At 39.9% G+C, this 21,524-nt stretch overlaps 7 protein-coding genes and 2 non-coding genes across 9 annotated transcripts; 4 read left to right on the forward strand and 5 right to left on the reverse strand.

Annotated features, from left to right (window-relative positions):
* Positions 1 to 880: 880 nt before the first annotated feature.
* SOMG_20279 lies at positions 881 to 952 on the forward strand. The gene has a single exon. It is a non-coding gene; the product is annotated as a tRNA-Gln (tRNA).
* Positions 953 to 1,179: 227 nt separating this feature from the next.
* On the reverse strand, positions 1,180 to 2,715 carry SOMG_04883 (amino acid transmembrane transporter; the record flags this gene model as incomplete). Its single annotated transcript, XM_056183660.1, has 1 exon — positions 1,180 to 2,715. One exon carries the CDS (start codon positions 2,713 to 2,715, stop codon positions 1,180 to 1,182), a length of 1,536 nt encoding a protein of 511 aa, XP_056039655.1.
* Positions 2,716 to 4,007: 1,292 nt separating this feature from the next.
* On the reverse strand, positions 4,008 to 4,102 carry SOMG_20280. Its single transcript is given in 2 exon segments — positions 4,008 to 4,052; positions 4,064 to 4,102. It is a non-coding gene; the product is annotated as a tRNA-Ser (tRNA).
* A 595-nt stretch (positions 4,103 to 4,697) lies between these two features.
* On the reverse strand, positions 4,698 to 6,146 carry amt1 (plasma membrane ammonium transmembrane transporter Amt1; the record flags this gene model as incomplete). The annotated part of the gene is made up of 1 exon (XM_056183661.1): positions 4,698 to 6,146. One exon carries the CDS (start codon positions 6,144 to 6,146, stop codon positions 4,698 to 4,700), a length of 1,449 nt encoding a protein of 482 aa, XP_056039608.1.
* Positions 6,147 to 7,459: 1,313 nt separating this feature from the next.
* On the forward strand, positions 7,460 to 9,124 carry SOMG_04885 (amino acid transmembrane transporter; the record flags this gene model as incomplete). The annotated part of the gene is made up of 1 exon (XM_056183662.1): positions 7,460 to 9,124. One exon carries the CDS (start codon positions 7,460 to 7,462, stop codon positions 9,122 to 9,124), a length of 1,665 nt encoding a protein of 554 aa, XP_056038876.1.
* A 556-nt stretch (positions 9,125 to 9,680) lies between these two features.
* Positions 9,681 to 10,148, forward strand: rpl2702 (60S ribosomal protein L27; the record flags this gene model as incomplete). The annotated part of the gene is made up of 2 exons (XM_056183663.1): positions 9,681 to 9,707; positions 9,765 to 10,148. 2 exons carry the CDS (start codon positions 9,681 to 9,683, stop codon positions 10,146 to 10,148), a joined length of 411 nt encoding a protein of 136 aa, XP_056039344.1.
* A 734-nt stretch (positions 10,149 to 10,882) lies between these two features.
* On the forward strand, positions 10,883 to 17,758 carry mak3 (phosphorelay sensor kinase Mak3; the record flags this gene model as incomplete). Its single annotated transcript, XM_056183664.1, has 1 exon — positions 10,883 to 17,758. One exon carries the CDS (start codon positions 10,883 to 10,885, stop codon positions 17,756 to 17,758), a length of 6,876 nt encoding a protein of 2,291 aa, XP_056039610.1.
* Positions 17,759 to 18,113: 355 nt separating this feature from the next.
* On the reverse strand, positions 18,114 to 18,992 carry SOMG_04888 (40S ribosomal protein S0-A; the record flags this gene model as incomplete). The annotated part of the gene is made up of 1 exon (XM_056183665.1): positions 18,114 to 18,992. One exon carries the CDS (start codon positions 18,990 to 18,992, stop codon positions 18,114 to 18,116), a length of 879 nt encoding a protein of 292 aa, XP_056039749.1.
* Positions 18,993 to 19,605: 613 nt separating this feature from the next.
* Positions 19,606 to 21,306, reverse strand: adg3 (ceell wall beta-glucosidase Adg3; the record flags this gene model as incomplete). Its single annotated transcript, XM_056183666.1, has 1 exon — positions 19,606 to 21,306. One exon carries the CDS (start codon positions 21,304 to 21,306, stop codon positions 19,606 to 19,608), a length of 1,701 nt encoding a protein of 566 aa, XP_056039260.1.
* Positions 21,307 to 21,524: the final 218 nt, after the last annotated feature.

A 21,524-nucleotide genomic window follows, 5' to 3' on the forward strand; every position in this document is an offset into this window, starting at 1 on the left:
CTAAACGAGAGGATAATTTGGTTTGTTTTGTTTTCCTGCTTTTAAAAAGACTCGTTTCGTCCTTTTTTAATTTCAAACAACCTTTAAGAATTCTCTCAATCGAACCCAAGACAAAATGTTGCGAATAGGTTCCTAAGGTCCCTACATATATAAGAACAGCTTCCCATCGATAGAGACTTCATCTATCGTCTTTCATAACGACATCTTGTAAAACAATCACCAAATATTTGTCAGGAATAATTAAATGTCGTAAATGTACTCCTCAAAAGACGTATTTGCTTGGGAGCACGCAATAAAAAACGTTCTATGTTGATAAAGAAACAATCTTTCAAAAGCCATCAATTTGTAAACAAAAATAAAACAAGAAAAATCGTTCCTAAAGAAGGCACCTGGGAAAGACAGGAAACGTTCGAAGAATTTATTTCATCAATATCCATCAGTCAATTTTCAATCTCATATTGTCATATTGTCTTCTTGTTTTTTTTTTCTTTTTTTTTCTTTTTATTTATTTAAACAAGTCTTTTTCGTTGATAAACTTGGAATTCCTCTTGCATATCTTATCGATGGACAAAGTCAAGCTTGCCGAATTCCCTCTTGTTGTTTGTTGTAGGATTTTGTCACACAAGGACCAAAAGAGCGACAGAAAAAAGAAAATCAGAATTGAAACATTTGTATAGAAATAGAATGAGAATGAGAAAGAAATGAAATCAAGAAAACCTGTTTGAAAAGAACGATGCATTCCTTGGCAATTTAAACATAAAACGTATAGCAGTTCTTTGTTTCACTCGTCGCATGAACGGGTGTATGAAAGAAACATTTCTTTAACTTTTTTTCATAGCTAGGATGTCTTGTACTCTAATCAATAGAGATTCATCAGTTCGGTTGTATGGTGTAGCGGCTAGCACATGAGATTTTGATTCTCGAGATCTGGGTTCGACTCCCAGTACGACCTTGTACTTAACAGTTTTTGTTTTCTTTTGTCTCATTGATTTCATTCAATTTGTTTTAAAGGATTTTTATGATTTTTATTGTAGCTTGGTCTCAAGAGTTTAGAGTTTAAAGTGCCTCCTCGTCTAGAGTCTTGGATATTTTGCATGGAATTCTATTGAATAGAAAAGAATAATTGTTGATTATCATTCATTCATGTCATAGTCATGGAATCGTTAGCAATCATCATGCTCATGCTTCTGCAGCTGCTTCCGCCTGAGGAGCAGGATTATGCCAATGGGTATCAAGGTCCATTTCAGTGGTTGTCAAAAGTTTGGTGCGATGGGAAAGCTTCCAAACGAGATACAATCCCAAAACAAGAGGAATTTCTATGTAATAACTAAGAAAGAGAGAAAATTGGAAAGGAAAGAAACTCTTCCATCCTTGTACAAGGAGGAAAACAACATTCAAAATAATCACCAAATATGGTCCCACGGGATACGTCCAATTGGGAAACAAGAGTCGATGGGTTTTTGCTTGGGTACGTAAAGCTTTCCTGAATCGCAGACTAGTAACTCCAATAAATGTCCAAGACAATTGGTTGGAAACAGCAATAATGTTGAGTAAAAAGGACCATGTCTTTCCGGCGTGTGATGTCAACAAACACAAAATCGCAAGCGTACTAGTAGCCAACACTGCAAGCCATGGAACTCCATGACGATTGCATTTGGAAAAGACATTGGGTGCATGTCCAGCTCGCGCCAAGGAGTACAAAAGACGAGTGCCTGCAAACAGGGAATGATTGCCTGCTGAGAGAGCCGAGGATAGGATCACTGCATTCATCAAACTAGCCGCTCCGGGAACACCAAACTTTTGGAAAACGAGTGTAAACGGGGACATCCGGACGGAATCGCCATTCAGGCCCGGTGTGTTGTATGGAATGTTGATACCGACAACCAAAACACCAACAATATACAAGGTCAAAACACGAAACGACATCGACCTGATTGCCTTTGGTAAACTTTTAACTGGATTCAGGGCCTCGCCAGCAGCAATGGCAATCGATTCCGTTCCGGCAAAAGCAAACGCCGCATTTACAAAGCTGCTTATAAACCCACCAAAACCATTGTGGAAAGCACCAGGCTCTTTCCAGTAGCGAAAGCCGATAAACTCGTTTTCATTGTTGACTCCCATATTGGTGACAAGTCCAATCACGCAAAACAAAGCAACTGTAAACACCTTAATGGCTGCGAGCCAGTATTCAATTTCGCCAAACCCGTCCACTGGAAGCATGTTCAATCCAACGTTGGCTAGAAGAGAGATGATAGGTGTAGCAGTGCGAACAATTTCTCTTGTACTGCGAATCCCAAAACTCGTGGAGAAAGACGAATCTGCAACTGCCGATGTCGTGTCAGGAAGCCAAAAATCAACGAGCAATCGAGATGCTAACACGTGGCTTGCTAATGCAATCGTATCGTTCAACCAGTAATTCCAAGTAAGAGCAAAGCTGAAAGATTCATCAACATAGTTTCCGACATATGTACAAAACGATCCTGCTACTGGCATGTAGACGGCCATTTCGCCTAGCGCTAGCATGGTACAATACACGCTTACGCCAATGATGCAAAACGATAAAAGGAGAGCCGCAGGGCCTGAATCAGCTAGAGAAGATCCAATCCCTAAAAACAAGCCTGTGCCAATGGTTCCTCCAAAGGCAAGCATTTGGATTTGCCTTGCGCCCAAAGAGCGTCGTAAGGAATCCGATTCTGCATTCGCACCTGGTTGCATAAAGAAAATAGATGTAAAGAAATCTCCAATTCAAATATATAGAAGAGAAAGTAAATTAATGGATGGTTATATAGACTTGATTCCTTTGTTCGTTTTCGTAGACGGTAAAGGAAGTACAATAAAGATTGACTGATATCACAAGAGCAATAAAGCACCACAAAAAAAGACCACTGATTCTATACATTCATCTTTTTAAAAAAATATATAATTTCTCAGTCCCTTTTTAAAAATGAAAAGAAACGCGTCTATCGTACAAACATTCCGAATTGAACATTCAATATAATATAAACAAACCAAAAATTCCTTCATCAAAAGGAAACAAGATTTGAACGGTAATGATATGCAAATTGAATCGTATTGTTTTATTGGACGGACCGGAAATTGTTTTTTTCGTGTGGTTGTAGCAAGTCATTGACTAGAAACAAAATTGAACTCTTTGTTTACAAGAAAAAGGTCCCTTGGAAAAAATAGTTCAATTACCAAGGTTCTTTCCGTATATACTAAGCAGCTGTATATAGGTTTTTTTATCATTCCCTTGTGTGTTCATCAATCAATGAAATTTGGAATTCCCATTTTCTCTTTAGTGAGTCATATTTTATACACTTTGTAGCAATATAGCCATGTAGTGTAATATCCAAAATGAAAGAGTTATTACTGAAAATGTTTTTATTATTCTTTACAAATTCATTCTCCTGTAACTTGTGAATCGTTCAGAGGTCGAATTTCAGCTACTGTAGATGCAGCATCGGAGAACCCTCCTACAAACAATTCTTGATTCACAAATATTCATACAGAGGCTGGTAAATGATGTTTCAAAATCGACCGAATTGGAGAGACCTTGCTCCTTCTTTATACAAATGATCCTGGACTCAAAAAAGAAACAAAAACAAAAAAAAAAAAACACTCTTGACATCATCAACGTTAAACATGAAGAATCATACCGAAAAAAGATTACAAGAGAAGCGTATCATTGCATTAAGATCATACTTTGCGAAAAGTTATGACACGAAGCCGTTTATACATATTATAGACATTCACTAACCCATTGGCCTTGAAAAAGAATTCCAGCTCTGGTAGTTCCAAAAGTAAAAAACTCTCATTTTTATAATAGGTCCCAGGACAATTAATCCGCTGCTGTAAGCCACTTGGTAACACGATTATGTAGGTATTTCTTCGCTAGAAATGTTTGACATACAATTGCTCCACTCTGGGAACAACCTGCTTATAGATGTTTTCTTTTCATTCTGCAAACTGGGTAAAACAGTTTTTGAAAAAAAAAAAAAGAGAGTTGACGACAACGGCAGGATTCGAACCTGCGCTCCCAGAGGGAATCCGCTGGGCTACTTGATAGCAGGCGAACGCCTTAAAACCACTCGGCCACGTTGTCTTTCTTGGAGTACTTATTTGTAAAATAATATTTATTGAAAAAGTGCAAAATAAAAGAATGGATTGTGCTTGTACAAGTCATTGTGTACGGTTTAAGCTGTCTTTTGCTACATTTTCATTTTCCAGATGCTTTCTTTGTACTCTACAAAGAGAGAAGTTCTACGGGTTCAAAGGGCTACTTAGAACAGCTTTACTTTGGTGGTGCTTTCCAGCAATACGAAAAGGATGTAAGGACGAACACGTAAACGAATCATATAGAATTATATTAAACAACAAAAAACAGAAATGAAAACCTTCCAAGTAGTATATAGTTGGGTATTAAAGAACGGATATATCAATTAAGAACAGACTTACGAAAAGCCAGTCTACAGGGCACCAACACTTCAAATAGGATACGTATAGTTCAAAGATTTGAACCATAAAGGGGATTCCCAACGCAGCCAGAGGATAGTATGGACATAGGAACAGTTTTCTTTTTCTTTTTATTTTTTCATGAAAAGTTAAGTAAGAAACGACTTTGACGATTTTGTTTTCGTTACAAAGTATACAACGATTGGGACAAACAAGATGAACAACAAAAAATGGATATAGCTTCTTTATACAACAACAGAAGGATCTTGAGAACTCATATCCTTTTCTTCTTGGCGAGTTCTCTCTTTTGTGGATTCGTTGCTTTCTTGGCGAGCATTGACTTCAATACCATGCGACAAGGCCGGTGGTTCTTCTGAGAATTTGTACGAAGTTTCTCCAATTTCCACATTATCCAAACCCAGCACTTCATCGTCGCGAGAAACACGGAGAGAAAGTCCGGGAATGTAATTCATGATATATAACAAGGCACAAGAAAGGACAAAGGAATAGGCTGCACAAGAAACCGTATCGGCCAATTGGTAACCCAGCTGGATATAGTGATGGGACAACCAACCGCCCTTGTTTCCAGTAGACCCATCTAAGGATTGGATATAGTCAGCGGAGAAAAGAGCTGTCAGGATGTTGCCAACCATACCGCCGACAGCGTGTTCGGCAAAAATGTCCAACGCATCATCCACACGGATGAGTCGTTTCAGGTAAGTAGCTCCATAGCAGGCAGATGCGCCGATGCCTCCGATGACCACAGCAGCCCAAGGAGGTACGAAACCGGATCCCGGGGTAATAGCGACCAAACCGGCGACAGCACCACAGCAAAAACCGACGGCAGACCAGTGACGGGTCTTGATATAATCCCAAAAGCACCAAACGATGCCACCAATAGAAGCTGCGATGTGAGTGACCACGCAAGCCATAACGGCTCTAATATTGGCAGAACCAGCAGAGCCACCATTGAATCCAAACCAACCGAACCAAAGCAAGACAGTACCCAAGACGACATGGGGAACGTTATGGGGACGGTATTGAACAGTGCCATGGTCGTGTCTCTTGCCAACCACGATGGAATAAGCAAGAGCCGTCATACCAGAAGCGATGTGGACGGGAGAACCACCAGCGAAATCGTAGGAGCCTAGAGTACTGAGCCAGCCCTTAGGATTCCAGGTCCAAAACGCAATTGGGTCGTAAACGATCGTGCTCCAGAGAAAGACAAAGACGAGGCAAGGCAACATTCGACCCCGGTCGGCGGCGGCACCGATAGCCAAAGCAGGAGTGAGGGCAGCAAACATGCCTTGGTAGATGCAAAACAAAATGTCGGGAAGTCCAGCAGCGACACTAGAAGGTCTACCGAGAGTTTGACGCAAGCCAAAGTTTGCCAAAGATCCAATATAAGGACCACCGTTGTGGGAAAAGGTGAGAGAATATCCCCAAAAGAACCATTGGAAGGCAATAACAGCGACCGACATCATGGAAAGGAAGAGCATAGAAATGGCGCTTCTGCGACGGGCCAAGCCAGAGTAAAAGAACCCTACACCGGGAATCATGATAAACACGAGGGCTGTACTAGCGAGGATCCAAGAAATATCACCACCATCGTAGAATTGGTTCAAGTCGACAGTTCTAGAGTCTCCTCCATTGACGCCGCTTGGCGTAGGCGTAGCACTTGTCGTCGAAGACATGATAAATCAATGAAATCGGGAATCAAAAATTGAATGATAACGAATAGAAAATAAGGCGAAAATAGCAAAATGATTATGAAATCGATTGGAATATGCAATAGCTGTTGATTCTTTCTACGTTTCCAAAGCAGCAAGTATTTACTAAGGCCGGTTTGTGTCACGAAAACAGCGATACGGAACAAAGTATCCAAAAGCAATTTAGATTCCTAAAGCACTGCCTAAAATGTATTTACAAAGTACGGTCTAAAACCAAGAGAAACACCCTTGTAAACACGGGTCCCATATCCGCTGTTTATATCACGTACAAAATACGTGGTCGAGGTTAATCGCGATAAGCAAGAGATAAGCAGTATCTTTAACGATTTTGATTGGGAAGCTTATCTTCGCTTGCCGCAATGAAAACCCAAATAAGATAGAGAACTGCGACCGATAATGACATCATTAATGATAGTGGGAATCTTCCGGACCAAGGTACGTTGGCCTCCAAGGTACATTGGATTGAGCAGTGGATCGCAGGTCCTTAAAGACTCTTCAGGTGTGGTAAAGTGGGTTACTGAGGAGAAACGGTTTCGTACGTTGGTAAACAAGAAATGATTCTTGTTGAGTAGCAGGTAGGCTAAAGCAAAGGGAAGAGAGGGAAGGGAAGTGTGCTGGAGCGACCCTGAAGACATTGCTATGGATGTAGTAATGTTACGACGTTGGTGATACTGCAAGGACTCTCGACGCAGTAGAAAGAGATAAAGACTTGAAGCAAAGCATATTTTGACGAAAAAGTTGCTGCAAAAAAACCACTGCACCGTGGAACTTGCAATGATAGCTTGACCAAAAAGTAGCTTCTTCCTCAATCGTCTTTAGAATTCGTCTCACTAGTTTACCATACGGTACTTTTCACACATCACTGTCTCTCCCGATTTTCATGGCCTACTGATAAGAAAGGCTACCACCACACCAAGACACCAGATAGATTTGATCAAGACAAGAGTGCAGATATCTGAGCGATGAAGTTTCCATTTCTTTGGATTTCCATATAAAATGTACATGACTGCAACGAATTGCTATTTTTGGAAACTTCGTCTTGGTTCCTTTCCTTTGTTGTACTTGTAGTATTGTACTGTTGAAGGATTTTTCCTTTCATTTCCATTGTTAGATTCTACTTTTATTCTTTTTTTATTTTTTTGAAACCATCTCTGGTTTGACACGACTCATCTTTATTTTTACAAACGATCTACAAGCAGATATTGATTGTATGGCGCCTTTGTTTTCTATATTGTAATTCCATTTTCTACAAGAAATTATTACAACGCTGTTCCACGATGGCTAGTCAAAGCTCGGACGCATCGTTTCCGCACCCCAAAGCCTCCTCGCATCCCTCCTCTACCTTGGGAATTCCTGAAAAGGCAAGCTCCGGCATCGATATCGAGGTAGGCGCTCCCGCCAATGAGACCGACAACCCCGAGGATTTGGGCAAGTTGGGCTACAAACAAGAATTTCATCGCAACTTGTCCTTGTTCAGTGTCTTTTCCATATCATTCTCTTTGCTAGGCTTATTGCCATCGGTCGCTACCACCATGACTTATAACCTCGGCTACGTTGGCTCGCCCGGTCTTGTTTGGGGTTGGATCATCGCCATTGCCCTCGTCGAATGCGTGGCCCTCAGTATGGCTGAACTTTGCTCTTCCATGCCTACCTCCGGCGGTCTCTATTATGCTGCTGCTGTCCTCGCTCCTAAGGGTTGGGGCCCTTTTGCCTCTTGGGTTACCGGCTGGTCCAATTACCTTGGCCAACTCATCGGCGGCCCTTCCATTAATTACTCCACGGCTTCCATGCTTCTCGGTGCCGTTTCCGTCGCCCGTCCTTCCTACACACCATCCAACTACCAGCTCTTTCTCGTTACCCTCCTCATTACTGCAATCAACGCCTTCATCGCTTCCTTGCCCACCAAGCTCATTGCCCGTTTCAATTCCGTCAGCACCTACCTAAACACCCTCTTTCTCTTCATCACCATCATTGTCATCTTAGCTTTTGCCGGCAAAAACCATGGTTTCAATGAGACCCATGCCGTCTGGGGCGATATCACCAACTACACTGACTGGCCTGACGGGTTTGCCGTCATCATGTCCTTTTGCGGTGCTATTTGGACCATGTCTGGCTACGATGCTCCTTTTCACATGAGTGAAGAAACCGCTAATGCCAGTGTCAATGCCCCCCGCGGTATCGTCCTTACCGCTACCATCGGTGGCCTTATGGGTTGGGTCATGCAATTGGTCATTGCCTACACAATGGTTGATCAAAATACCGTCGTCCATACCGATTCTTCCATGTGGGCTACCTACTTGTCCCAGGTTATGTCCCAAAAGGCCGCCATCGCCATCATCTCCCTTACTGTCGTCTCATCCTTCATCATGGGCCAGGGAAATGCCATCGCCTGTTCTCGTATCGCTTACTCGTATGCCCGTGATGGTGTATTGCCATTCTCCGGCACGTTTGCCAAGGTCAATTCCAAGACAAAAACACCAGTCAACGCTGTCCTTTTGGATTTTAGTTTTCACGTATGCGTCTTGTTATTGATCTTTGCTGGTGGTGTCACCATTGATGCCGTCTTTTCCGTTACTGCCATCGGTGCTTTTGTCGCTTTTACCACCCCCATCTGTATGCGTGTCTTCTTCAAAGACAATAATTTCCGTCCTGGCCCATGGAACCTAGGCAAGTTTTCCCGTGTCATTGGTGCTTTGGCATGCTTTTTTGTAGCCCTCATGATTCCTGTGCTATGCTTCCCTACTGTTAAAAAGCCTGCTCCAGTGGACATGAATTGGACTTGTCTGGTATTTGGTGGTCCCATGACGTTGATTATCCTTTGGTATGTTGTTTCTGCCAGAAAATGGTTCAAGGGTCCTCGTACAAGTACCGACAACACTTATATTGTCGAGGGTGTCGAACCCGTTCGTTCATCTTCCGCATCCGTCTCTACCAAAAAATAAATTTATCCTTCCCATTCATCCATCCCTTCTTTTCTAGAGTGGCTCTTCGATTTAGCCAAACTTGTTTCCCTAAAGTAATACTCTTTTCTGTTCTGTTATTATTAATTATTGATGGTTCCTATAATTACGTTTTCTCTTCTTTGCATCTTCCTTCTTTGTTTCCAATGGCTTTTGTACGTAGCTACTTTTTGTTTATGAATTCAATGCTTCTTGTTCCTTTTAATTATACGTATTGAAAAGCTATAAATCTTGTCTTTTTCAAGGTATTTCTTTCTGTAAACAAAGGTATTTTTCTAAATATGATAAATATGATTTTACCCTCAAACTTCGGAAAACCCAAACCAAAATCCTGAGCAACCTTATTTTCTTTTCATGAATTCAGAGTTATTAAGTTTTTTTCTATTTCATCTACAATTAAAATTGTAGCGTTACTTCCCTTCTACTTTGCGTTTTCCACCTACCCTTTGTTTACACAAAAAGCAGTCACAATTCTGAATCCAAAATCCTCACAATTTTTTGAGGTGCGTACACCCAACCACAAACACATAGTAACAAGATGGCGAAGATTTTTAAACCAGGAAAGGTAAGATTTAATTGAAAAAAAATGCGGCCGTCTGGATCATAAACTGACAAGTTTTAGGTTGCATTAGTCACTCGTGGTCGTTTTGCCGGTAAGAAGGTTGTCATCCTTCAAAACCTCGACCAAGGCACCAAGGCCCACCCTTTCAGTCATGCTGTTGTTGCTGGTGTTGAGCGTTATCCTTTGAAGGTCACCAAGTCTATGGGTGCCAAGCGTATTGCCAAGCGCTCTCGCGTAAAGCCTTTCGTCAGAGTTGTTAACTTCAACCACTTGATGCCCACTCGTTACGCCCTTGAGCTTGACAGCCTTAAGGGACTTGTCTCTGCTGAGACCTTCAAGGAACCTTCCCAGCGCTCTGCCGCCAAGAAGGTCGTCAAGAAGACTTTTGAAGAGAAGTACCAAACCGGAAAGTCCGCCTGGTTCTTCACCCCTTTGCGCTTCTAAGAGCGTTAGCAAAAATTATTTTTGTTAAATTGCATTAGGCCCTAGGTTTAAAACTTGTTGCTATGAATACAATCTCTTTTAGAGGCAATACTTGTTACTCGTGGACTGTTGAAATTTTTTGAGTGTTAAATTAAAATATCTTTCTTGTGTATCATTTAAAACAATCCTTTTCATTACCGAGTACAGAAAAACTTCTTTTTTTAGAGGAACAGCTTGCCGATTTGGCAGTGCAGTTCTTTTAAAGGTAAAAGAACCGTGCAATTGGCAACCCATCATTGAATAGGTGTGTGCGCACACACAGGTAGTCAAATTGCTATAGCTGTAAATCTGATATCCATCGTACTTTGTTGCTTTCTCATCAATACAACGAACATTCTATGCAATGAATTTGTTGGAGCTGCTAGCAAGAGTTGTCAACATGTAGGGTCAATCATTAGACCCATATGTGAAACCAATGTCGCTCTATATTTTTCCAAAACAATTTATTCTCCTTAAAAATTACGATAAGTGCACTAAAAATTTTTTTTCTTCTTCACATGCTAAAGTTTCGTCCTGGTGATGGAATGCATTACTGTTCTCCAAAATTCTGTCGAGCGCAACTTCTACAAATTTCGCCAAGAGTTGGTAATTCTTGATTCTGAGGAACTCATTTTTAAACTGTTTAGTTATTAATCTTTGTAAAATAATTTTTACACGATAATCATGTGAGAAGAGAGCCATCGAGTGCTTTTGAGATGCATTCAAAAAACGAGCTCCGCAATTGCGTAGCTTTAGCCCTTTCTAGCATACTAAAGTATACGCTTGAACCAGAACCATTTGAGGAAGTATACGAAGTTGATAATACTTATTCCCTATACGCTGGATTTGAACTAGCTAGTAATCGTAGGGTGATTGCTAAATTTTCTACCCAGACAGCTCGCATAGAAGCAGAATACCAGTTATTTTGTGACTTATCGAAAGATGAGCGTGGTCGTAAATTTGTTTCTGTTCCCATCGAATTTATTGAGTTCTCACACATAGATTTATCAGCCCACGTTTGTTTAGATGCTGGGCATCGAGATACATTGTCTACTTTTTATGATTATTTTCGGAATAATCCTATTAACTATATTCGTTACTGTATTTCCGTCTGCCGATGCGTCGAATTCTTACACTCAAAAGATATTGTTCATGGCGAAATCCGAACCGATTCCTTTCGCCCTATAAATAGTTACAAGGATGTAATAATGTTGAATATTGGCAGCGGAGCAAGCTCATTCCATAATTACTTGCAGGCTTACAACTGGCGGCGGTTTTACGAAGATTCTCAATCTATGTCGAGAATAACTTTTATAAGTCCTGAGCAGACAGGGCGAACGTCGTACCCGGTGAATCACAGAACGGATATTTACAGTTTAGGAATATTGTTCTACAATTGTTTAGCTGGCGGTTATCTTCATCAACCTTCCTTTATCCAAACAATTCGCGCCATTCTTACTGAAGATTTACCAAGTATTGTCGATACTTGTCCAAAAATCCCCAAAACTATATTTAAGATAATAGAGAAGATGACAAAAAAGAATCCCAACGACAGATACACTTCTTGCTCGAGTATCTTGGCTGACCTCGAAATTTGTTACGAAAATTTGGTAAACGGAATTACTGGTGGAGAAGGAAATTTTCAAAATACAACTTATACATCCCTATTTATGCTTCCTTCTTCTACATATGGTCGCGAACGTGAAATTGAAAAAGTAAAATCTGTTCTGCGTCACACCGAGTCAACTTCCTTACCTATAGATTCTCCTTCTTTCCAAAATCCACAAAATAGTCACAATGATCATATTGTTGTTATATTAATTACTGGTTCTGAAGGAGTCGGTAAAGCTACATTCATTCAAGATGTTTGTAGTAGGAAGGAAGGATACATTGCCATTACAAAATGTGAACCATCAAAGTCTTTTTTAGATTCTGCGTTAATTTCTGGAATTGCTCAACTAATTTTACAACTGCTTGCTGAGAATCAGCATTTAGTACATGATTTTTTTTACAAGTTGAAGAATTCTTTGAAAGGAGATTTGAGTCTTTTAAACTCGGTTTTTGACATAGTTCCCGAAGTAAAGCCGTTTCTTCAAAAGAATCCTTATATTGGCGAAATAGCTTTTTTGTCAACTTCATCGAATGAATCCATGAAGTCTTCATCATCCACTGGTCGCAGTCTTAGTGGCCAAGAGATTCAACATGATCCTGATCAGAGAACCCAATTTGGTCATCAAATTTCTTTTTCTAGTGCCTTGATTACTTTACTTACAATGATTTCTTCTATTAAGCGGTCGACCATTGTTATCAAAAACATTCATTATGCTGACGAACTATCAATCGACATTCTGGAATGTCTGATTCGTTGTAACGTTCCAGTAAGCTTGGTTTTAACATGCGATGATTCTTGTGTTGATTTGCTTGGAAATTTCCTTTCCCTGTCTCATTATGTTCAGGAAGTGAGACTTAAACCCCTGGGCTTTGATGCAGTAAATGCTTACGTTCAGACAACACTTCACCGTGTTGATGAAGACTTGTTTCCGTTCACTTCCTATGTTTATCATGTTTGTAAAGGTAATCCCCTTTTGATGAGAGATTTATTATTAGAGCTTCACAACAAAAAAATTATATATTTTGACTGGAAAACCCATCAATGGTCAATAAACTATGATGATATAAATTTGTTCAGCCCTGAAAGTTACAATATCAATGTCGATTCGTACTCAGTCACAAAACTTTCTAGTTTACCTGAACATTGTCGTTGTTTCTTGGCTTGGGCTAGTATGATGGGTTCATGGTTTTCGTTTGAAACTGTACGAAAGCTTTGCCAGGAAGCCGAAGACTTTGATTTTGACAACGAGTCCTTGGATTTATTGCTTAGAAAAGGAATCATATATGCCACTTCGACTAGCTCATATTCATTTTCTCGCGGAAGTTACAAGAAAACCATTAACTCTTTTTACAGTGAAGAAAAATTACAACGTATGCATGCACGCCTATTTGAAATGTGTATTCATAATCGAGATCAGTATGGTCTATTCGATATTGCTTGTCATATCGATGCAGCTTTTGAATACATTAAGACTGAAGATAACTCAACATTAAACTTTACTTACCTTTACCTCGCTGCCGAAGAAGCTCTTAATATAGGAGCAAATAAGAAAGCACTTAATTTATATAATAGGTGCATTGAAATACTTCCATATAAATCTTATAGTAGGGACAATGATGATGAGAGAAAACAGATGATTCGAATTTATAACGGTTGCGCTCAAGCTAATTTGGTTAACAATAATGCAGGGGCGGCCATGAAGATGATAGTGTTGGCTGAATCCGAATCCAGTAATACAACTGAGGCTTTTAAATCTAGAATTTTACGTTGCCGGATCCTATTTGAAGATGCGCGCATCGATGAGTCCCTTTCTCTTGTTTTAGAGTACTTATCTCAACTAGATTTTACTGTGGAAAAGTATGATATGGAAGATTCGAAGAGAATTATGAAATCTTTTATTCCGAAAGTTTTAAAATATGTGGAAGAGGAAAGAAACATTGATTTTGAAAATGCAGTTACACTAGACGACCGCCGTATTGAAATTTTGTACTTCTTGTTTCAGGGTTTCGCTGCAGCGTCTACATACTACCGGTGCTCGCCAATGGTCGTAAACTTTGCAATTGCTTTTACCAAGGTGTTTTTAGAGTATGGGTTTACGAATTACTCTGGTTTTAGTTTACTTTTCTTCTCAGTTACAGCAATGACCATTCTTGGACCTTCCGTTGCTTTAATTAAAATGTGTAATCTTGCCAGGAAACTCAACCAAAAAAATCAAAATTACACTATACAGACTTACACCGAATTTTTTTATTTATTTTATGTTGGGTATGTAACGGAATTTTTTCAAGAAAGAGTCGTTTCTATCCGTACCCTAGAGAAACACTGTGAGCCATCTAGCAATTTTCTTATAAAATATCTTTATGTGTTTTCAATTTGGGATAGTTTTCTTCTATCATCAAATTACAGCGACTACGTGATTGAGTTTGATAAAACATATAATGAAGTTTTGAAAGAACGATTTTGTATTGAAGAAAATGAGTGCTTTCCTGTTCTGCAAACCCTATTACGATGCTTTTTAGGAGAAGCTGAATTGGGCTCTTGCGACTCTTCACATTATGAGGAGCGACCATTATCGACCTCTGCTGAAAAGGGTATTTCAGATGCTTTTGGACCTTGGTATTTCTCTTGGTATTTATTAAATATTTTTCTCACAGAGGATTGGGAAAGTGCTGTTACTTATGGGTTAAATAAACTGCCGCATTACTATGAAGGGTGTTTCCTGCCAGCTCCAGGTTGCTTTGGTTATTTTTTGCTTTGCTTGGCTATAGTTAACAAGGGATTAGCTAATGGTATGCTTCCTGAAAACGAACACAAGTTTCTTTTGGAAAAGCTAGAACTTTTCCGGTATTTAAGTGCTGTATCTATTGACAGTCAAATAGCCCTGTACTCTTATTATTTACAGGCAAGTTATGTTTCTTTAGAAGGTGATTTAAAAGAAGCATCAATACTATTCGAGAAAGTTATATCTCTAGCTATAAAATCGAATGTTTATTTAGTTGAAGCTTTTGCTCTTGAGAGCGTGGGCAAATTATTTTACAAGATGCAGCTAACTACTTCTGGCATTCATTACATTGAACAGTCTGTGAACGCTTATAAATCTTTAGGATTGAAAAGAAAGTATTCTATGTTAGGCAATCGAAACATAAATAGTTTGCCTCCGAATTTGCTAAGGTTAACTGTTGATGAGACTTTTCAAACAGATATCGCAAACGAAGAAAAACCTTCTTGTTCCGATAGTAGTGATGAAGCAGAAAGTGCTAATTTAGCCGAGTCCAATTATCAAATATCATTTCCCAATGAAGACTATGAGGACCGAACATCTACGATAACAAACGTTGGAGCTGTCTCTTTAGAAGAGCTTCTCATATCGCTAGACATAATCGATCTAACCTCAGTAATGAAGTCTTGTCAAATTATCGCTAGTGAAACTGAATTAGACGGTTTACTTTCGACAATGACACATCGGATGCTTGAAGACTCTTCAGCAGATGCGGCTTCTATTGTCATAAGAGATGATAACCATTTCACAGTTGCAGCATATCGTACAGAGAACGTTAATGAAGGCTTTACTCCCCCCATTCCTGTATCTGAGAAACAGAAGTTTGTTCCTTCGAAAGTAATAAATTATGTTGCCCACACTCAGAAAGCTTTGCTCTCCCACAACATCCACAAAGACTTTGATTTACAATATGAAGAATGGAACGAACTAAGCGCCGAAGGAAAAAGTGTAATTGTAATTCCACTTTTTCAAAAGAAGACAGTATTTGCTATTTTATACCTACAAGGGCCACCTTTTTCTTTTCACCATCGACATGTTTCGGTGCTTTCTATCTTAGGATCTCAAGTCAGTTTCGCAATTGTCAATATTTCTTTATTTCGTAAAGTTAAAGAGGCAACGGATGCTAATATGGAAATTATTAAGTCACAACGCGAAGCGCTCAGTTTGGTTCGGAAATCAGAAGCGAAATACAGAAGCTTTGTGGATACTATGCCTTGTTTACTTTCCAAACTTACCTATGAGGATGGACTGAAGGTTGATATATTTGGCTCCTTTTGGAAGGAATATTGCGGTGACATAGTTTCAAAGAAGTCAAATGTATACCAAGACCTTGTACATCCAGATGATTATAGCATGTTGGAGCAATATATCCTTTTGCAAAGCGATGTCAATGCTCCGTTTGAAAAAGAAATCCGTATAAAAAGAAAAGATGGAATTTACAGATGTAATCTGAGCCGCTGCACCCCTGTTTTGACTGAGTCGAAGCCGATATATATTTGTGCCACTATTGATATCGGGGATCAGAAAGAAGCAAGAGCCACTGCTTTAGAGGTAACGCGATTAAGATCCAACTTCTTGGCAAACATATCACATGAACTACGAACACCTTTTTCTGGCTTTTACGGAATGCTCTCGTTGTTAGACGAGGCTAATCTAGATTGTGAACAAAGAGACATTGTTAACGCTGCTCGACTTAGCTGCGAAATGTTACTACAAGTCATTAATGACTTACTGAACTTTACCAAATTGGAAGCCGGCAAAGTAACTTTAGAATCAGATTTAGAATTTTCCTTGGAAGGAGTCATTGTAGACTGTATTGCATCCGTTTATTCCGTTGCTGGGAGCAAAAATGTAACAGTTTCTTACGAACTGTCGGATGACATTCCTTATTTTATTGCTGGTGATGCTTCAAAGATTGGTCAAATGCTTAAGAGTATACTTGATAATTCTGTGAAAATGGTTGAGAGTGGCTTTATACGTGTAAAAGCCTATATATCTGAAAATGGGGAAAATGACGAATTAAGGCTTACTTTTATTGTTGAAGATAGTAGACCACAACCGAATGCGATGTTCCAAGCTAATCTGATTAACTCTCTGAACAAATACTGTAATGACTATTTGCCTATAGATTTAAGTGGATCGGCTCTTGGCATGTCGACGTGTTTGCAATTATGTAAAATCATGGGAGGTTCTGTTTTTGTGACAGTTTCAGAAACTCCTCCTACTTTTAGAATTTTTTATGATTTGATGGTCCGTAAATTACGGGAAGAACGATACAGAAAAATTACCGCAGAATTAGTTGAAGCGAATGTTTTGTTTAATGCGTATATTCGCAGCAGGCATATAATACGTGCTACGAATGAACCCCTTGATTCTGATTATATTTCTAGGCTTTTGGCTAAGGCGGAAAGTCTGGTTCGTATTGACGGTTGTCCTGATACTCTCGCAAGTTTCCTTAATTATTATCGAAAGCATTTGAACATCTCTCGCTGTCTCTTGATATTAGATATAGACTCTGCTGAACACATGGAGAAGGCAGCTGCTGAACTTCAGTCTTTTCCTGATTTGAATGTTATATTCATTTCTTGTATCCCTCAGCTGAACAAAGCATATGATCGAAAGTCAATATTGCATGACTTTTCTGAACATATCGATAAAAAGAGAACTGTGATTATGAAGCCGTATACCAAGGAGCAGTTCATAGATGCAACTTTGAGCATTGTTCGTCTAGGACAGGATAAGCTGTATGAAACCTCTCCCTGTTTACCCTCTGGCCATGAACGAAGAGAACTTAATATACAAAATTGGCAGTATAAAAGAATACGGATTTTGGTTGCCGAAGACAACAGTGTTGTACGCCTAACCCTGTGTAAACAATTAGAGCATTTGGGCTTAAACATTGAGAGTGCCAAAGATGGGAAGGAAGCAATTGATTTAATTACTTCTCATCCTTGTGGATATTATAGCCTTGCGTTTATTGATTACCACATGCCTTACTATGATGGTATAGGTGTGAGTAAGAAAATGCGAGAGTTTGAGCAACAAAATGAGTTTGGATATTCGGTGCCAATTATACTATTAACAGCTGATATTCAGCCTTCTATTGAAGAAGAAAAAGAGGACGTGGGTATCACGAAATACATAACGAAGCCCATCCGAAAAGACGAATTGATAGAAATTTTAAATGCTTATTTGGCATAATGCCAGTACTTAGAGAATTTTCATGTTTTAAGAATTAATGAGTTCTTGGGCATCAAAAGATTATGGGATGTTACATAGAATAATACCTTGAAAAAGCAAGCTTAGACATGATAGGTCCGAATAGTTTTATTTGTTAGATGTTAAATGATTAGTACTATTAAAATTAAATTATATGAGTTTGTAAAACTCATGATTACCAGCCAAAGTTTTCATGCATTTGATGAGTAAAACGGTGACACTTTTATAATACTGATTGCGCAGGAAGCACAGTCATATATATTCATTAATGTTTCAACCAAACTTTCATTACACTTCAAATCTATATATGCTACATATAAAAACACAAGCAAAGAATTTAAGCCGTTTGAGTAGTGGCAGCCCAATCACTAGGAGCAGTTCCAGTAGTGTTCCAGTTAGCAGAATCATCCCAGGTGTTTTCAGCAACCTGACCAGCTGTGGCAGCATCCAAAACGGAGGGGTCAACAGCGGTTTGGGCAGCATCAGTGACATCAAATTCAGCAGCAGCAGCAGCCTCGGCAACAGCACCAGCTTCAGCTTCAGCAGCAACAGCCTTCTTAGCCTCCTCTTCACGCTCAACTTCTTCAGGATCACGGTAGAAGTAAAGATCGGGCATCACTTCCCAAGGGGTGTTACGAGAAAGGGTACCACGAAGACGAAGGACTTCACGAGCCAACAAGTACCAAGCCAAACCAATGGACTTACGACCCTTGTTGTTGGTAGGGATAGCAACATCAATGTGATTCAAGCAAGAGTCAGTGTCGGTAAGGGCAATGACGGGAATGTTGACGAAAGAAGCCTCTCTGATGGCTTGAGCATCAGCACGAGGGTCAGTGACAATAATCAAACGGGGCTCGCGGTAAGTACGAGTAATATAGTTGGTGAAGTTACCAGGAGTGAAACGGCCAGCAATGGCAGTAGCTCCGGTATGGGCAGCGAACTTGAGAACAGCACGGTGACCATAAGCACGGGTAGATACGACGCAAACATCGGCAGGGTTCTCGACAGTAGCGATGATACGAGCAGCCAAAACCAACTTTTCCCAAGTCTTACCAACATTGATGATGTGGACGCCATCGTTGCGGCGCTTCCAGACATAGGGATCCATACGGACCTCTAAGTTCTTGGAGCCAATATGGCTGCTAGCAGCAAGGAGCTGCTTAATGTCTTCTTCTGTAGCATTCAAAACGGAAGGTCTGGTAGTAACTTCAGCCATGTTGTTTGCGTTTATATAACTTAGTTAACTTGTCGCAAACGCTTTTCTTCAAATGCTACCAACAGATGTGACTGTTTTTTTCGTAAATAAACGAGATCGTATTATAGACAATATTTAGAACAGAAACAATTCGAATTACTTACAATAAATATTAGTTTCTAAACCGTATTACAATTTATTATTAATATCTTTTTGTTGTGATGGTATCTCAAAGCATCCAGAGTTAATCGAATTTCCTTCGTTGACTATGTAGTAAAAAAGTATTCAAACAGTATTATGTATATTGCAGGAAAAATAATCTCTATTACCCATTGTTGTACTCTAGAAGCAGCATTCATTACTACTGTATATCTTAGCTTTTAAGAGTCCAAAATTCAATTAATAAGGATGATAAATTAAACCATTTTTCGCGCAAGCAGTTAGAATGCTTACAAAAACAGGAAAAGATTCAATAAAGGAGTGTGTGTGATTGACTTCATGCAATAATTGTATGTCAGCAACTGAAAGTCAATAGAACCAAAAAGCAAAATATCTTTTTTCCGAACATCGATTAGCAAGAGTCATAATTAGAAAGGAATATAAGGAAACGCTGCCTATTTGTGAGATGGTATTTTTAAATATATTGGGTCGCTGTGTCATGTACCACATCGGATACTACTAGCGTATGAAAGGCAGTCTGAATTTCAGCGTGCATATTTTGAACAGCCACCGTCGTGGTAGTTGTCGTTTCTTGTCCATTGATTGTATGGACGAATGGGGAAGCGGCATTCGAATAAGAAGTTACCGTAGTAAGAAAAATGTTGGCTTTTGCACTAGTAGGAGAAAACTTAGATTCGGAACCATATTTTCCCTTGTTATTACTATTGTTGGATGAACCATTCTTGGATTCACCTGTACCTGTAGTCATTATTGGGACTACAGGGACGTTGGTTGAAGAAGACCATCCACTATTGCGAGGATCGGGTTGACTGCTTTTAAAAGTACTTGACCCGGTCACTACTGTATTGCTAGCAACAGGTTTGTTCTCGGGTGCGGTTGATTGGCTATCCTGGCCGGTCAATTGATTCTTTCCGCGACTGACCGTGTTGACAGTTACAAAGTTAGTAAAAGAAAGGCTTCTGTCTGACGAAATCTCACTACTAGCTTTATGATAACCACTTATTTCTGAACCAGTGGTACTAGGGTTTGCAGTACTTTTGGGTGCCGGCAAAGAGAATGACGACGAACTTTGCGAATTTGTTTGGGTATTTAAAGTTAGTATGGACGAAGAGAAGCCACTAGGAAGTGCAAACGCGCTAGAATTAGTCAAACTACTTGAAGTCATTTCTGCTGTCGAAGTAGCAGAAGCAGTTGGGGCGGCAGTACCAGAAGACATAGCTGATGAGGAGCTCATTTGGTCACTGTAGTCCACAACAACAATTCGAGCTTTTGTTCCAGGTTGAAAGCCAACAACACAAAAACAGGCATCACCTGCTCCATTTGGACTCCCGTCAGGGCATCCTTGTACACCTTTTTCGCGAGGATCCATATAGCATGGTAGCCCGGAACAAGTATTGCCTTCACATTCAACCTTTAATCCAAACCTTGGCTTAATAGTAGACCAATAGGGATCATCCAGATAAATCGGATTTGCACCCAGCTTCACATAAGTAATGTTATTTTCATCCATGTTGGCACCGACTACGTAAGGGGCCCAGTTTCCGTAGGGCTTGTCAGAAGTACCCCATATACAGCTCTCACTTGTAGAAAAACCTGGGGGATTAACATAGTAATGGGCAGCAGTACCAACCCAGTAAGAGGCATCTGGAACTGCCAAAACTTGTTCTGAACCAGCAGAGACCCAAGTTGGTATAAGCATAGCTTCGTTACCAGGCAAAACGGTCTGGCAAAAAGAAACTCCTTTTCCAGTTTCATCAATTGCAAAGACATTACCAACTCCTGGATAACAGTACTCCTTGTCGTCAAAGGGTTTTACGGCATTACCATTTGAGTCACAATAGAGTCCTCCATGCATGGACTCGGGATAAGAATACGATTTTGCATGAGGGCTCCATTGAGCCATTACATATCCTGGTTCGCAGGCATAGGGGCACCAAGAATCTGAAGTACAATACTGATTGGGAGACATGGCCCAGCCAGCATTTCCCTTTTCTGGTGTTACAGCGACCATTTTCTCGGCATAGGGGAAAGTACACTGTCCAGCATCACGCTTTTGACCTCCATGGTGATGACGATGATGGGGGAAAGCGTTTGCAGCCTGTAAATCTGCCCAAGTCAAGAGAAGTAAAAGTAGGCTCTTGTACATGTGGAACATGAACAAAATAAGATTCCTGTGACAATAAAAAGAAAGGAAGATCAGTAATTAGAACAGAAGCACAGCAATAAATCAGTTTTTAGGTCCCGAATGCCCAAATGAACGAACAAAAGATACAGACTGTCTTTGACCAGGAAGTCGATTAGTAGTAAGGCCCTCCATATTTAAACTATTAGAAAAATTTGCGATTTTACATGCACCAAATTACATGACGAGCA

The sequence above is a fragment of the Schizosaccharomyces osmophilus genome, chromosome 3, assembly GCF_027921745.1.
Source record: "Schizosaccharomyces osmophilus chromosome 3, complete sequence".
NCBI lineage: Eukaryota > Fungi > Ascomycota > Schizosaccharomycetes > Schizosaccharomycetales > Schizosaccharomycetaceae > Schizosaccharomyces > Schizosaccharomyces osmophilus.